The sequence below is a fragment of the Cannabis sativa genome, chromosome 3 (assembly GCF_029168945.1).
Source record: "Cannabis sativa cultivar Pink pepper isolate KNU-18-1 chromosome 3, ASM2916894v1, whole genome shotgun sequence".
In the NCBI taxonomy this organism is placed as follows: Eukaryota; Viridiplantae; Streptophyta; class Magnoliopsida; order Rosales; family Cannabaceae; genus Cannabis; species Cannabis sativa.
This window is the reverse complement of record NC_083603.1, coordinates 46,619,446-46,633,401: the sequence shown is the minus strand read 5'-3', so window position 1 is coordinate 46,633,401 and position 13,956 is coordinate 46,619,446. Positions and strand designations below refer to the sequence as shown.

Sequence of the window (13,956 nt, the reverse complement as noted above, 5' to 3'; positions counted from 1 at the left end):
ACAATTGTACCGAACTCATCACTTTTATTTTTAAATAACCACTTTGTTCCAATTACATTTATACCTTTTGGTCTTCGGACCAAAATCCATACCTTGTTGCGAACAAATTGGTTGAGTTCCTCTTGCATTGCATTGAGCCATTTCTCAAAGGTCATGGCTTCCTTCACATTTTTCGGTTCATATTGAGACACGAAACAAAGAAAGTTGATTAAATTAACATACCTTCTGCGAGTTACCATGCTTTCTTCAGGATTTCCAAGAATGAGATCTTTTGGATGATTCAATTTGACTCTGGTGCTTGGTTCTTTCTGAATAGAATCAGTGATGATGTTTGGATGAGTCAAGATTCGTCATTTGCAGCATCAAAAATGGGTTCTGCTGCATCAGGATCTGCTTTTGCTGCTTCTGGAGGAGCATCCATGAGACTTTCTATCTTGGCTTCTGTGGAAAACTCTGAAAAATCTTTAAAATCATCAACAACCACATTAGCTGATTCCAAAACAGTTTGAGTTCTCATGTTGTAAACACGATAAGCTCTACTGTTTAAGGAATATCCAATAAACACACCAACATCACTTTTAGCATCAAATTTACCAATATGTTCATGATCTCTATAAACATAACACACACAACCAAAAACATGAAAATGACTTACATTGGGGCGCTTACCTTTCCAGATTTCATAAGATGTTTTTGAGGTACCTGGATGAATAAACACTCTGTTTATTATATAGCAAGCTGTGTTAATAGCTTCAGCCCATAAGCGCTTTGTCAACTTCTTGCTATTTAACATCACTCTTGCCATTTCCTGTAATGTTCGATTCTTCCTCTTATCAACTCCATTTTGTTGAGGAGTTTTGGGAGCTAAAAATTCATGAGTTATACCTGTAGACTTGCAAAAATCATCATACACAGAATTTTCAAACTCCTTACCATGATCACTTCGAATTCGAACAATTTTTCCAATATTACAACCTTTCTCAACTCTTAATCTCAAACAAAGAGTTTTAAATGCATCAAAAGTGTCAGACTTTTCTCTTAAGAAATCTACCCAAGTAAAACGAGAGAAATCATCAACACAAACAAAGATATATCGTTTACCATTCAAACTTTCAACTTGGATTGGACCCATAAGATCCATGTGAAGCAATTCCAATACTTTTGAGGTATTGATATCAGACACAGGTTTGTGAGTGATTTTTAATTACTTCCCAAGTTGACACGGTTCACACTTACCAACACATTCCTTACCAAGCTTGGGAAGTCCTCGAACAATACCTGCATTTGACAATTTTTTCAGGTTTTTATAATTAATATGCCCAAGCTTGGCATGCCACAGATCTGTGGTATTGTTGATAGCTGAATGACAAGTAAACACAGGGGTTAGAGTGTAACAGTTATCATTGGATCGAAATCCCTGCAAGATACATTCATTATCATTATTCAGAACATAGAAATGATCACTATCAAATGAAACAGTAAACCCTTGGTCACAAATTTGACTAATGCTAAGTAAATTAGCCCTCAATCCTTCAACTAACATCACATTTTTCAGTCTAGGTAACCCTTCAAAATTTAGAGTTCCCATACCAACAACTTTTCCAGATAAGCCATTACCAAAGGTGACTTCTCCACATTGCATAGGCCGAATGTTAGTCAAAAAGTCCTTGTCACGTGTCATATGTCTAGAAAAACCACTGTCAAAATACCACATTTGAGATGCAGCAGTTTTATCAGAAAAACCAGCTAGACAATTCTTTTTCACCCATATTTGTTTCAAACCTTTATGTTTCTTTTGAGATTTTTCCAAGTTATTAAAATAATTTGTTTTAAACAGATTTTTCAACGTGAAACATTTAGGTCTGATATGTCATTTTCTACCACAAAAATGACAAGTGGGAACAAATCTTTTTACCTGAGATCTTACTCTTTTCGAAAATCCTGGAGATTTTGCAGCATCAGAAACGACTCTTCTTTGCTGCAACAGGCTGTGAAACTGTTACAGCAGACTTTGTAGCCTCAGAGTGGTTCATTGGAACACTAGATTTTACAAACTTCGTGACTCCAGAACTTTCCATTCCATTTGAACCAAGACCTGCGAAACCTCTTTGACCTGCATTCTGAGCTTTTTCAAAAATAGAAGATCCAGGGTTAAGCATTTGAACATTTTTCTTAAAATTTTCAAGTTCCTTGTTTAAGAGAGTGATTTTTTCATCTTTATCACAAACACTTGTCTCATACTCTTTTATTTTCAATTCACACAATTCAATTTGATGAGACAATTTTTTATTCAATTTATTCAACTCTCTATTTTCAGAAGCAACCTGAATCCATTTTTCATACATGACTTTGTATGATTCAGCAAGAGACTCTTCACAGATTTCAGACTCATCTGAATCTGATTCCTCATGATCGGTGGTATTATTCAGACATACCAATTTAGCTTTCACCTGTGAAATACACACCACATTAGTCATAACAGAGGTTAGGGCAACATTTTCAGAATTATCTTCATCACTTTCGGTTTCATCATCACTCCAAGTGACATTGAAACTTTTCTTATTCTTTGTCAATGTGTTTGCACACTCAGCTTGAATATGCCCAAAACCTTCACATTCCCTGCACTGAATTCCCTTTTTATTAAAGACAGATGGTTTAATAAAAGTGTTACCTTTTGAACCTTTCGAAATATTCTTTTTATTTCCCATCTTTTTCATATATTTCTGAAAATTCTTAGTTAATAAAGAAATCTCATCGTCACATTCACTATCAGAATTTTCATTGTTAGCAACTTTTAAAGCAATACTTTTACCTTTATCAGCAATGGATTTGGGTTTGTCCTTTTGTTTAATCTGTTGATTTAATTCAAAAGTACGTAAGGAACCCATCAATTCTTCCACCTTCATAGTGCTAAAATCCTTAGCTTCCTCCATTGCCAAAAGTTTAGTATCAAACCTTTCTGGAAGTACTCTAACAATTTTTCTCACAAGAACAGAGTCATCAAGCTTTTCACCAAGAGCAAAATATTCATTAGCAATGTCAGATAATTTTTCATAAAATTCAGTTAAAGTTTCATTATCAGACATTCTAAGTTCATCAAATTTAGTTTGAAGCATGATAAATCTAGATCTTTTCACATCAGAAGTTCCTTCAAACTGAGTTTGAAGAATCTCCCAAGCTTCCTTAGCAGAAACACAAGATGATATAATTTTAATGTAACCCTCACCTACACCATTAAAGATAGCATGCAAGGCTTTGCTATTGTAGGCAGAAAGTTTATCATCTTCAATAGACCATTCCAGTTCAGATTTTATAGTAGTATTACCTGAAGAATCTGTCTCAACTGGAAGAGACCAACCTGATAGAACCATTCTCCAAGCTTTCTCATCTTGAGATTTGATGAAGGCCCTCATTCTAACTTTCCACTAAGGATAGTTAGAGTCATTAAGCAACGATGGTCTAGAAATAGAACTTCCTTCTGCAAAAAATGACATTTTAACACAAAAACGTTATAGGACCACACTAAGATTTTAGTATCCCGCTCTAATACCAATTGAAAAACTGCGTTTTTACAAATGTCAGTTGTATATAAGAAAATATTAAAACTGTAAACGTTTGCAGCAACAGAAAGTAATTACCTTTACAAAACGAACGTGCGAGAATATAAAATATTTGCAGAAAAATAAATAACTTGACACAAGAGATTTATACGTGGTATCAGTGTTCTCACGAACACTCCTAGTCCACGGGGCCACGCCCAGAGAATGAAATTAATTAATAAAGTATCAAAATTACAAAGACAATTGACTTAAACAAGTTTAGACTCCCTCTAAAGTATTGCCGCAATCCTTTATAATCCACTTTATGAATCTGACTTCTTAAAACACCTTCAAGCCCGAACTCCCTTCGTCTTTGAAGTGTGAGTGCTTACTTCCTCCCAAAGTAAGGCTTCAACAAGTCTTCTCTCGAAGACCAAGTGCTTACTTCCTCCCGAAGTAAGGCTTTATCAAGTCTTCTCCCGAAGACCAATCTCTTGTTCAGTCAAGTAGTTCTTCACAACCTCTAGGATAGAGTAAGAACAGAAATAGAACAACTAGAACCTAGATGAACAACTAGGCTCTCACAAAACAAAGATAACCACTCTTCTCTCAAAAAGTTAAGTGCAAAAAATGATTAATGGAAGAGCTGATTCAAATGGTTGCTCTCTAGGCTCTATTTATAGAACATAGAAACCAAAGAGGCAACCACAAGTTCGAATCTACAGCTGTACAAAAACTTTCCTAAGAAAACACGATCTGCAGCATCAGATTCGGATGCTGACGCAACAAATCTGACCAGAAATGGGAAACTTGCTATAATCGAGTCCGATCCTCTATTAATGCTTGATTCCTGCCAAAAACAGATTAGATATTCTGATTGTATCAAGATGCAATCGAAATCAATAAGGAAAAGGCAATAAACAAAGTTTCCTTAAAAAACACAACTTTCCAAAAGAGAATTGTTTCTCTTTCAAGAACTTTCCAAACAAAGGAAAGTTCAGCTGAAAAGTGCAACTTTCCTAACAATGAAAAGAGCAACTACAAACCGAATAAAAAAGGTAAGAATCAGAAAATGAATGCTCAACAATCTTACCATAAATAGAAAAATTATTTTGTCAACTAACTTGCCAAAAAAAGGACTTTACAAGATTGATGAAGAGCCTCGAACTCTTGAATATGCGACAATGATACATGATCATGAGGGCGACAAGAATGAGTATGTCGGGCGGTCCCTTCACTTTTTAAGGGACAACCCAAGGTCCATTATGATTAAGGGTGATATCCTACGCATGCGACATCAATATGAGATTCATTATTCCATTTCAAAGCGACTTCCAACTATCGCTGAGTGTCCCGATTGGGATACTGGCGATTGGGTTTGTATGCATGAATTTCCTTTTAGGATTGGCTTTTGATTCCCTTTCCCTCCATTTGTATAAGAAGTGTTGGACTATTATGGGGTAGCTCCTAGCTAACTCATGCCAAATGCTTGGAGGTTATTATTGGGCATAGAAGTCATAGTTAGAATGAAAGGGAATAGTGTTGACCTTGTAGATTTCAAGTCAAGTTATTATCTTAAACAACACGATACAGATAAATGTCGATATCTATTCACTCTTAGAGCAAACAAAAAAGCTTGGTAACAGAGTTGGTTGCTAGCAACAAGAGGGGTTGGAGGAAGAAATATTGTTTTGTCAAAGGTGACCTATTTGGAATGAGTGATTATGTGGTTCCTACTTCATGGAGAACCTTAAGTGAGTGAAGAGTGTTGACCTCTTTGTCGTTTTTTTTTTTATTTGATACTTGATTTGTCTATGAATACTAAGTATTTATCTTTGTCATTGTAGGTAAGGGGCTCACTCGATGTCCTCGTAGGGGGTGTTGGTTTGAAGCTCGAGTTAACGACTTGCTCTCTATTCCTTTCGAACATAGAACCCATAACAAGATTCTTGTTTTGAATAAATCTTGTGTTGGAAAGTTGTGGAGAGGTGTGCAACGTCAAGAAGGTAGTATTTTTTCACTCAACGTTGTCAAGCGCACCCACATCCTTTTGTTGACATGAGCTTTAGAGAAGGTTAAGGGTCCATTCTCTTTGATTTGTCATCTAATAATTCTAAAATTGTAATTCTAAAATTAGACTATGTCTTATTTATGAATTTTCACTAAGCAAGGACTTAATTGTGAGACAAAGAGGTTTTGGGGTTTATTTGTTAATTAAGAGACTTTGTATGGTCTAATTAATAAATAATATAAATGATAATTTTATTTGATAACTAATTATAATTATTAAATAAATAGTTTTGGTATTTATAGGATTGAAATTGAAAAAAATATGATATTATTAAAAGAAGAATAAGTGGTTAAAATAAAGTGGCAAAATTGTAACTAATAAAAGGTCCTTTAGTGGCCGGCCACTATGTGTAATATTTGCCCATTATTTTATTCTTTTTTAATCCATATAATTTAATCCTAAGCCCTAATTCAAACACTATAAAAGGAACATGATGCTCTCATCTCATCCAACTGAACTATACACATTCTATAGTGATTTCGAGCCTCCTTCATTGCTCTTCATACTTGAGCCTTAGTGATAGAGTGCCATGCCCACGCATAGCAAGTCAAGTACTCAATCATAGTGTGGAAGACGGTGGTAACCAAACCCGAAGGAGAGAAAGAGATCCAGGCTCAGATCTTGATAATACTCTGCGACATAAAGGAACAAGGGTTAGAGATTTGAGTGGAAGGAGTCATATTATTCTGTTGCAATCAATGTAAGGTTTTCTAAACTCTTATGTGTTTAATTTCATCATATTAGAGATATTCATATTTAGGATGTTAATTCAATATACTTGTTAGTAAATCTAGATCTTGGTAAAATAAATTCTAACAGGATTTAGCATCTTTGCATTTAGTTACAGAATACAAAATTTAATATTTGAATGAGTTAATCTCACGAAATTCTCTAATTTCCCCTGATTCTCGCAATCCCTTAATTATAGGTGTGTTGATTGACCTATTTTCCAGGAAATAAGTTGTTAAGATGAATCTGAACATTTACCTCTACGAACTCTCTGGTCGGGCATCTTGTCTGTGAGATGGCTCTTTGGTTGCTCAGAATGCTGGCCAGTATACTCCGTCTAGCACATGCCTGATGTTGGACGACTCTATCTGGTCTATACTGTCGACCAACATCTTCTAGAGAACCTTATCAAGGGTCTCACTTCCATTAGACCTCTTCTATACCTGCCACATGTCACATCATCTTATGCCACATCATTAAGGTAATTTTTGAGATAATACAACTTATTTCACACTCGTATAAAATTAAAGAGTCGCGAGTGTAATAAACTGTTTAAAGCCTATTTTCGGTGTGTTAATTTTTTTTTAAAATTTTGCAGAATATTTTAAATAATTACAACATACACGACTATGAAAAAAATTTAAAATTAAAAAATTTCTTGGATAATAAAATAGATAGAGAATGTATCGGTGCATCATCTGTTCCAGTCGTCGCTGTAGCGTTATAAACATTATTGTTACTCTTGCCTCCGTCGGGATAATTCTGGGGGATATTTTAAGAAATGAACGTATTTCTTAGTAGCGTGGTTCGGGAAAAGAATAGAAAATGTGATGTTACTATATTTTTAACGAGGAACGAGACTTATGACAAGAATATTTTTTGGTGGTTCTCTGTGAATTTTTCCAAAACAATTTTATGACTTTTCTTATTATTTGGTTATTTTACTTTTCCTTTCCCTTCACAAATATTTTGATTTGCTCTACCCAAGCATATTGTTAGTTAGTGAGGCCCATAATAAATATAAATAGGAAATGGGAGCATGGTAACGGATACAGGTGATTCCCCAAAGGAGGTCGTCTGTGTTCCTCACAACTCTTTTGCTTCCTATTTCTCTTCTCTGCTACACTTTCTTACTCTACAGTCTCCGGCGGACCTAAATCCTAACCCATTTCCGCTTCCACTTCAATCAATGGCTTCCCACAACCATTTGGATGACGTAAGTCCTTCTATCCTTTACCTACTTCTCTTGTGTTTTAACATTAAAATTTCACGTTTTTAGGGTTTTTCTTGTTCCCCATTGTGATATTTAGGATGATGATTTTGGAGGGGATTTCCCTGGACCTCAAACCACCAGGCGTTCAGGTTAGTTTTCCCTTTCTTGTAACCATAATCTCGTCTGTTTTTTTTTTTTAATATATATTGATTTATAAAATTTGTAGTTGTTTATGTGATAATTCGTTGTTGTGCATCTATTTTCTTAATTTTATTTGTAAATTTAGGAAGCAAGAGAAACTTTGGGGATCTTGAGGACGATGAAGACGATTTTTTTGGCTCCAAGAAGGTATGTCAGTATAGCAATCTGTTTGGCAATATACAAATCTCAATCGGTGTTCTCTTTCAATTTGTTTGAAGTGAGTTATTCTTCTGCATATTTCTGTTCGTATTTATAGGACTGGGTTTTTCTGTTACTTTAACATTGTTGTAAAAATTGGAAACAAACAATGTTAAAACCACAAGCCTATTTCATTCCTTTTTTTATTTCTTTGTATACTGCCGTACTGATATTAAGAGGGCTTGAAGTCGATTAACGGTGTATGGGGAATGTTCTTTTGTTTCAACGTGATTGTAATATAGTTGAGACTTGAGTGATGACAATAGAGGAAGGAAAATCTTACTTGTGTTAAGGGATATGAGTAATGTATGTTTTTAAAACATGCTAATGAGAGATAGTTGAATTCTGGATGTGCACTTGTGAGTGAATATGCTCATATGCTTTTCTTCTTCTTCTTTTTTTTTTTTTTTTTTTTTTCGCGTGCAGGCTAACTCAGCAGTTGAAGAGACTGCCCCTGGTGTTGCAACAGGAATGATTTTGGCTCTTCGTGAAAGGTATTAGACTTTTTAGAAATTCTGGATGGCCATACATAACAGTGATAAAACAATTGCTAGGTACTTTGTGGTTTATTTCTTTGAATCTGATGTTTATACACGTTCTTTTATCTTCTATGTGCAGTCTTCAAACTTGTAAAGATACACTTGCAACATACCAAGTATGTACTAGTATTTGGAATAATCGTTGCTGGTCATTTCGATTTGCCTGGATTAGGATTTAATTATTTGTAATTCCTTAATTTGCAGACGGAACTTGAAGCTGCTAAAACTGAGATTCAAAAGTGGCATTCCTCTTTTCAGAATGAGTCCTTTATACCTATGGGGACTACTCCTGGTTCGTGGCATATTATTGTGTACTTCACATATACATTATTCAAAACCTACAAATGTTGATTCCAGTTTTTTTTTTTCTTTTGGTAGAACCTAGACAAGTGATCAATTACCTTCAGACATTGAAGAATTCTGAGGAGTCATTGAGGGAACAGGTATAATTCTAGAATCCTCTCTCTCTCTCTATGTACATATACATGTGTGTGTGTGCGTGTACATATACTTTCCCTTCTGTTTAACAAAAGATTTGACATTTTCATGAACAATTCCTTACATTAATATTTTTTCTTTAATTATCAGTTAGAAAAAGCAAAAAAGAAGGAAGGTGCATTTATAGTGACATTTGCAAAACGAGAGCAGGAGATAGCAGAGCTGAAGGTGAGCTTTTCTCTTTTATTGGAAATGATATCTGCACTTGATATGATACGCTGCATATTCACTTGATAGAACTTAGAATGTGTTTTGACTCTTTATCTATCTATTTACTGGTAAGAATTTTCTATTTAAAGCAAAAGAATGAATGTGGTTATTTCCTTAAGTAGCAAGAACATTAATTATGCATATGCTAGACAGAGTGGGTGAAACTAGATATTCTCTAAAAACAGTTTGTAGCATATTAGAGAAGAATGAGACTTGAAGTTTACTCTAATTTAGGAATTACGAATAGGAATATTTGATTCAGCTTGGTTGTTGAATGGTATGTTACTTGCTCAAAAGACATTGTTCTGTGTTTGTTTAATGGCAATTGAATAAACAGTCTGCAGTTCGAGATTTGAAATCACAGCTCAAGCCACCATCAATGCAAGTAAGTTTTATTTCTGTAGTAAAATCACACAGTTAATTTCATGTGTTTACCATTTTAGTTTTGAAGTTTTTAAACCTTCTAGAATTATGGCAGACTCACTAGTAATTTATTGTGGTGGTTAATTTTTATAGGCAAGGAGACTATTACTAGATCCAGCAATCCATGAAGAGTTCACACGTTTAAAGGTATACAGTTCTAGTTGCATGCCTTGACTTGGACTTCCGGTGATATTTAAACTGTTATATTCCTTAAATCTGCTTCTAAATAATTCTGAATTCTGAATGTACTTGTGTAACATAATGGTGCTAGAATTTGGTCGAGGAGAAAGACAAAAAGGTGAAGGAATTGCAGGATAATATTGCAGCTGTCCAATTTACTCCCCAGAGCAAGATGGGAAAGATGCTGATGGCTAAATGCCGAACTTTGCAAGAGGAAAATGAAGAGATTGGAAATCAAGCTGCTGAGGGAAAGGTGCTGTGATTGATTTTCCTTTGTATATGTAATGAGTATTCTTTGTTATACTCTCTCAACCTTTTGACCCCTTCATTGCTATTTTTTTTTCGTGTCACAAAAGATGTTGAGAAGATTTATGCACATATATTCATTTTCAGGCTTTCAATAAATAGAGTTTAGCTTTCAATAAATAGAGTTTACTCTATTTACTCTGTCGTGTTAGATGTATTATGTATACATATGAACATTCCTACATATCTCTACTTGATGTACTTATTAGGTAAAGAAACTTCTTTAGCTAGTGGATGGTAAGGTTGAGAAAGATTATGAGTTATTGGGTATCGATAATACAATTTTCTGTTGTGTAAGGAATGTTGTTTCTGTATTCTAACAACCAATTTTCTGATTACCGTGTGAGTTTTAGAGCAGTCATTTGATTAATTTTACATCTCATATTTTTGGTCTGCAGATGCATGAATTAGCAATGAAGCTTGCTTTGCAAAAATCCCAGAATGCAGAACTGAGAAGCCAATTTGAAGGTCAGAGATAATACAACTTTCTTATTATAATTTTAAAAATCTATCAGTGAGTTGGCAAGATCAAACACATTTTGAAACCTTGCATGATCTTATTTGTCTAACAGGACTGTACACTCAGATGGACGGGTTATCTAATGATGTGGAAAGATCAAATGAAATGGTATTATGCTTCTTTTCAACTTCTTTTTTTTGTTTCTTTTTCAATTCTAACATTTGCTAATTTGGTTTTGCAATAGCTCATCTAATTCTTAACTAGTTATTTATTGTATGAACATTGTAGATTATGATTTGGTTTCAGTTCAGACTAATAATATTTCCATGGCAGGTGGTTGTATTGGAAGAGAAGCTAGAAGAGAAAGACGTAGAGATCCAAAGGCTGAAACAAGAGCTGCTGCAGCAGCAGAAAAGTTCGATAGAGGAGAAAACTACTGATTCACCAACTTCTAATAAAAAAAGTAGCACTGAAATGAGTCCGGGCCAAGATGACAACTGAAATGAAACTTTTGATTCGATCAAATTTTGTAGAATATTATTCTTTTATCTCCTTGTTTGTACATTTAACATTTATTTTAAATTTCATAGCACTCTTTTCTTTTTTACTTTTCAATAAATGATTCTTAATGTGATCAAATCTATAACACCATAAGGTAGGTATAGGATAGAATGCCTCATCTCTTTTGAGCAGGTGGTATTGGTAATGGTAGATCATGTGCCGTGCAGTTACTGTTCATCCACATAGTTTAGATATGGGCATTGGGCAGCTGTCCGGAAATCTACCCTGAAATTTAAAATTTTGCATTTCATTTTAATTTTTTTAACACATTTTATTTTAATATTTGATATATTGGTTTTAGTGATAAATTATTAGGGTTTTTACACTACATATTAAATTTTTTTTTTTAAAAAAAATTCTTTTTTATTATGGGGTAATTTTTTTTCAAAATTATTGTGTAAGTTTCATACTGTGTACTGTGTTAAGTTTTTACTGTTGTTTTACGGTTGTTTTTTAGTTGTTCTACTGTTGTTTATAATTGTTCTGTTTTGTTGTTTTACGTTTATTTTAGGTTGTTTTAAATTACTCCCCTCATTTCAAAAATTCACTGAAATTTCCATGTCTTCTCTCTTTCCCTCTCATTGGTTCTCACCAAATAACACCATCGAAACCACCGTCCAACCTCTGAGACCACTAGCCACGACCCTCGCTCTTGTCTCGTCCCACCCACTACCCATTTTGGGTATGGAGACCCACAAACAAATGGAGAGAGTATCACGAGCTATTTCTAAGTTTTGAGCACACCCAGAAACCCTAAACCCCACAGAACAAATGTCAAGGGTAAGTTTTTTATTATTTTCATTTTTTTTATGTGTTGATTGATTTAAGAATTTGGTTAATTTCTTAGGAATAAAATTAGTGAATGTTATGGTATATAAAATGTGTGATTGGATTTGTGAATGATTTGATTAGCGATCCCTTTGGTTAAATTTAGTATCGTCTGCAAAATTTTGTTTTTTTAGGGAGAAGGAGGGGTTCAACTGAGCCCGATAGTGACCGATATAGGCCTAATATATGTCTAATAGAAACATGTATATATAAAGAATTTGAAGTTGAAAATAATCACCCGATAGTGGTACGATAAGTATCTAATAGGGTTCATAACTTGTTATGAAACGATGGATTGTAATATAGTTAGTGTTTGATATTGGTTTGATAGGTATGTGATGACTTCTTATGTGTTATGTAGTATACTATAGTGTGACACATGTACGATAGTTGTTCGATATCAGATGTTAATCAATTTTTTTGATAGTATTTTTCATTCCCATATCTGACGGGGGTACAATAGTGTACAATGTGTGGCCCAATTTTTAATAATTTTTTTTAAATTTGTGTTTGATAGTAGTACGATATTAGTACAATGTATGCTTGATGTGTGTATGTAAAATGCCGATTTTTTTTTTCAAAACTCAAGACCAATGCTTTTATGTTCCGTCACCTGTAAGGGCCCGTTTGGCACAACTTTTGGAAAAGCTAAAAGCTGCTTTTCAAAAAAGCTGTGACAAAAAGGTGTTTGGTAAACAGTTAAAAAACAGCTTATTAAAGAATTTATGGAAAATCTACAGCTAAAAGCTAAAGCTGGTACAACCCAACTTTTAGAAAAAGCTATTTTGATTAAAAAACTTTATAATAAATTATTTTTACTAAAAATTTATATAATTATCTATTATATATTATAAAAAATAAAAATATTTTTTGAATGAAAAAATATTTAAAAATAATTAATATTTAAATTTTTTAATTTTTTATTTTAAAAAATATTTTATATTTATATTTTTATTATTAACAAACAATATCAATTTATGTTTCTTATAAACTACAATTTTATCTTTTACAAGTAATAAAAATATAATTTAAAAATATTAAATATTATTTTTATCAAATGCATATAAATTTATACTATAGAAAAAAAAATAATTAAAAATATTTAAAAAATAAAAATTTTATATAACATACATTTTTTATATATATTTGTGCTTATAATTAACTAGATTAAAATATTATCGTTATTATAATAGAATCTTAACAAGTCGCAGCACTTTAAAAATTATAATTTACCAAACATTCAGCTCAACTTTTTTCCACAGTTCTGCTACAGCTGCTTTTTCTCACAGCACAGCTACAACTGTTTTTTCCCACAGCACAGCTGTGCCAAACTGGCCCTAAGTAAGTTATATTCTTATCAATCTCTAATGTCAAATTTCCTGCTCCATTAAAAATTCAATCTCTATTTTCACGCTTCCAAATACTATAATACATCAAGTACGCAAACACAGTTGATACTGTCATGTCAAAAAGAATTAGAAAAAAAAAAAGCTAATAACTACAAATAAATTTTGAATTTACAAAATTTTAGATAATTATCACACATATCGGGCTAAGTCGTGCTCAAGCTCATTTTGAATAAAACTATGAATATTGGGTATATGTCAAAAAACCATAAAAAAAATATCACACCTCTAGATGTGATAATTTTGAGTAAAACTATCAAATCAAGAGCATGTTTAGTATTGTTTTCTGTTTTTTGTTTTCAATTTTTTTTTTTTAAAAAATGAGAACAAAAAATAGTTTTTGAAGTTTTAAAAAACAAATCATGTTTGGTTAGTGTTTTTTAAAAACAATATTGATCAAAAGTGAATTGGTTTTTAAAATAAAAAACAACATTTTGTTGTTTTCAAAATTCTTGTTTTTTGTAACTTTGTTTTCTAAAAACTGTTTTAAAAAAACAAGCCCAAACAAACCAAATTGTTTTCGAAAAACAATTTTCTGCTTTTAAAAACAAATAACAGTTTTTTAGTTATGATGCTAAACATGTGCATCGAGGA

At 33.0% G+C, this 13,956-nt stretch overlaps 1 protein-coding gene across 1 annotated transcript; it reads left to right on the top strand.

The window, feature by feature from the left end:
* The first annotated feature begins 7,190 nt into the window (after positions 1–7,190).
* Positions 7,191–11,174, top strand: LOC115710249 (FKBP12-interacting protein of 37 kDa). Its single transcript, XM_030638603.2, has 14 exons — positions 7,191–7,555; positions 7,650–7,701; positions 7,839–7,900; positions 8,378–8,445; positions 8,570–8,606; positions 8,695–8,782; positions 8,869–8,933; positions 9,079–9,156; positions 9,536–9,583; positions 9,715–9,768; positions 9,893–10,054; positions 10,506–10,575; positions 10,680–10,735; positions 10,901–11,174. The coding sequence occupies exons 1-14, from the start codon at positions 7,379–7,381 to the stop codon at positions 11,066–11,068; spliced, it is 1,185 nt and encodes a 394-aa protein (XP_030494463.2). The 5' UTR covers positions 7,191–7,378; the 3' UTR covers positions 11,069–11,174.
* Positions 11,175–13,956: the final 2,782 nt, after the last annotated feature.

Bases quoted from the DNA above. Each gene is read 5' to 3' on its own strand.
- LOC115710249 (XM_030638603.2), top strand. From the start codon at position 7,379: ATGGTAACGGATACAGGTGATTCCCCAAAGGAGGTCGTCTGTGTTCCT. The intron at 8,446-8,569 runs GTATTAGACTTT...TTCTATGTGCAG, and splicing joins ATTTTGGCTCTTCGTGAAAG to TCTTCAAACTTGTAAAGATA. The intron at 10,576-10,679 runs GTCAGAGATAAT...TTTGTCTAACAG, and splicing joins ACTGAGAAGCCAATTTGAAG to GACTGTACACTCAGATGGAC.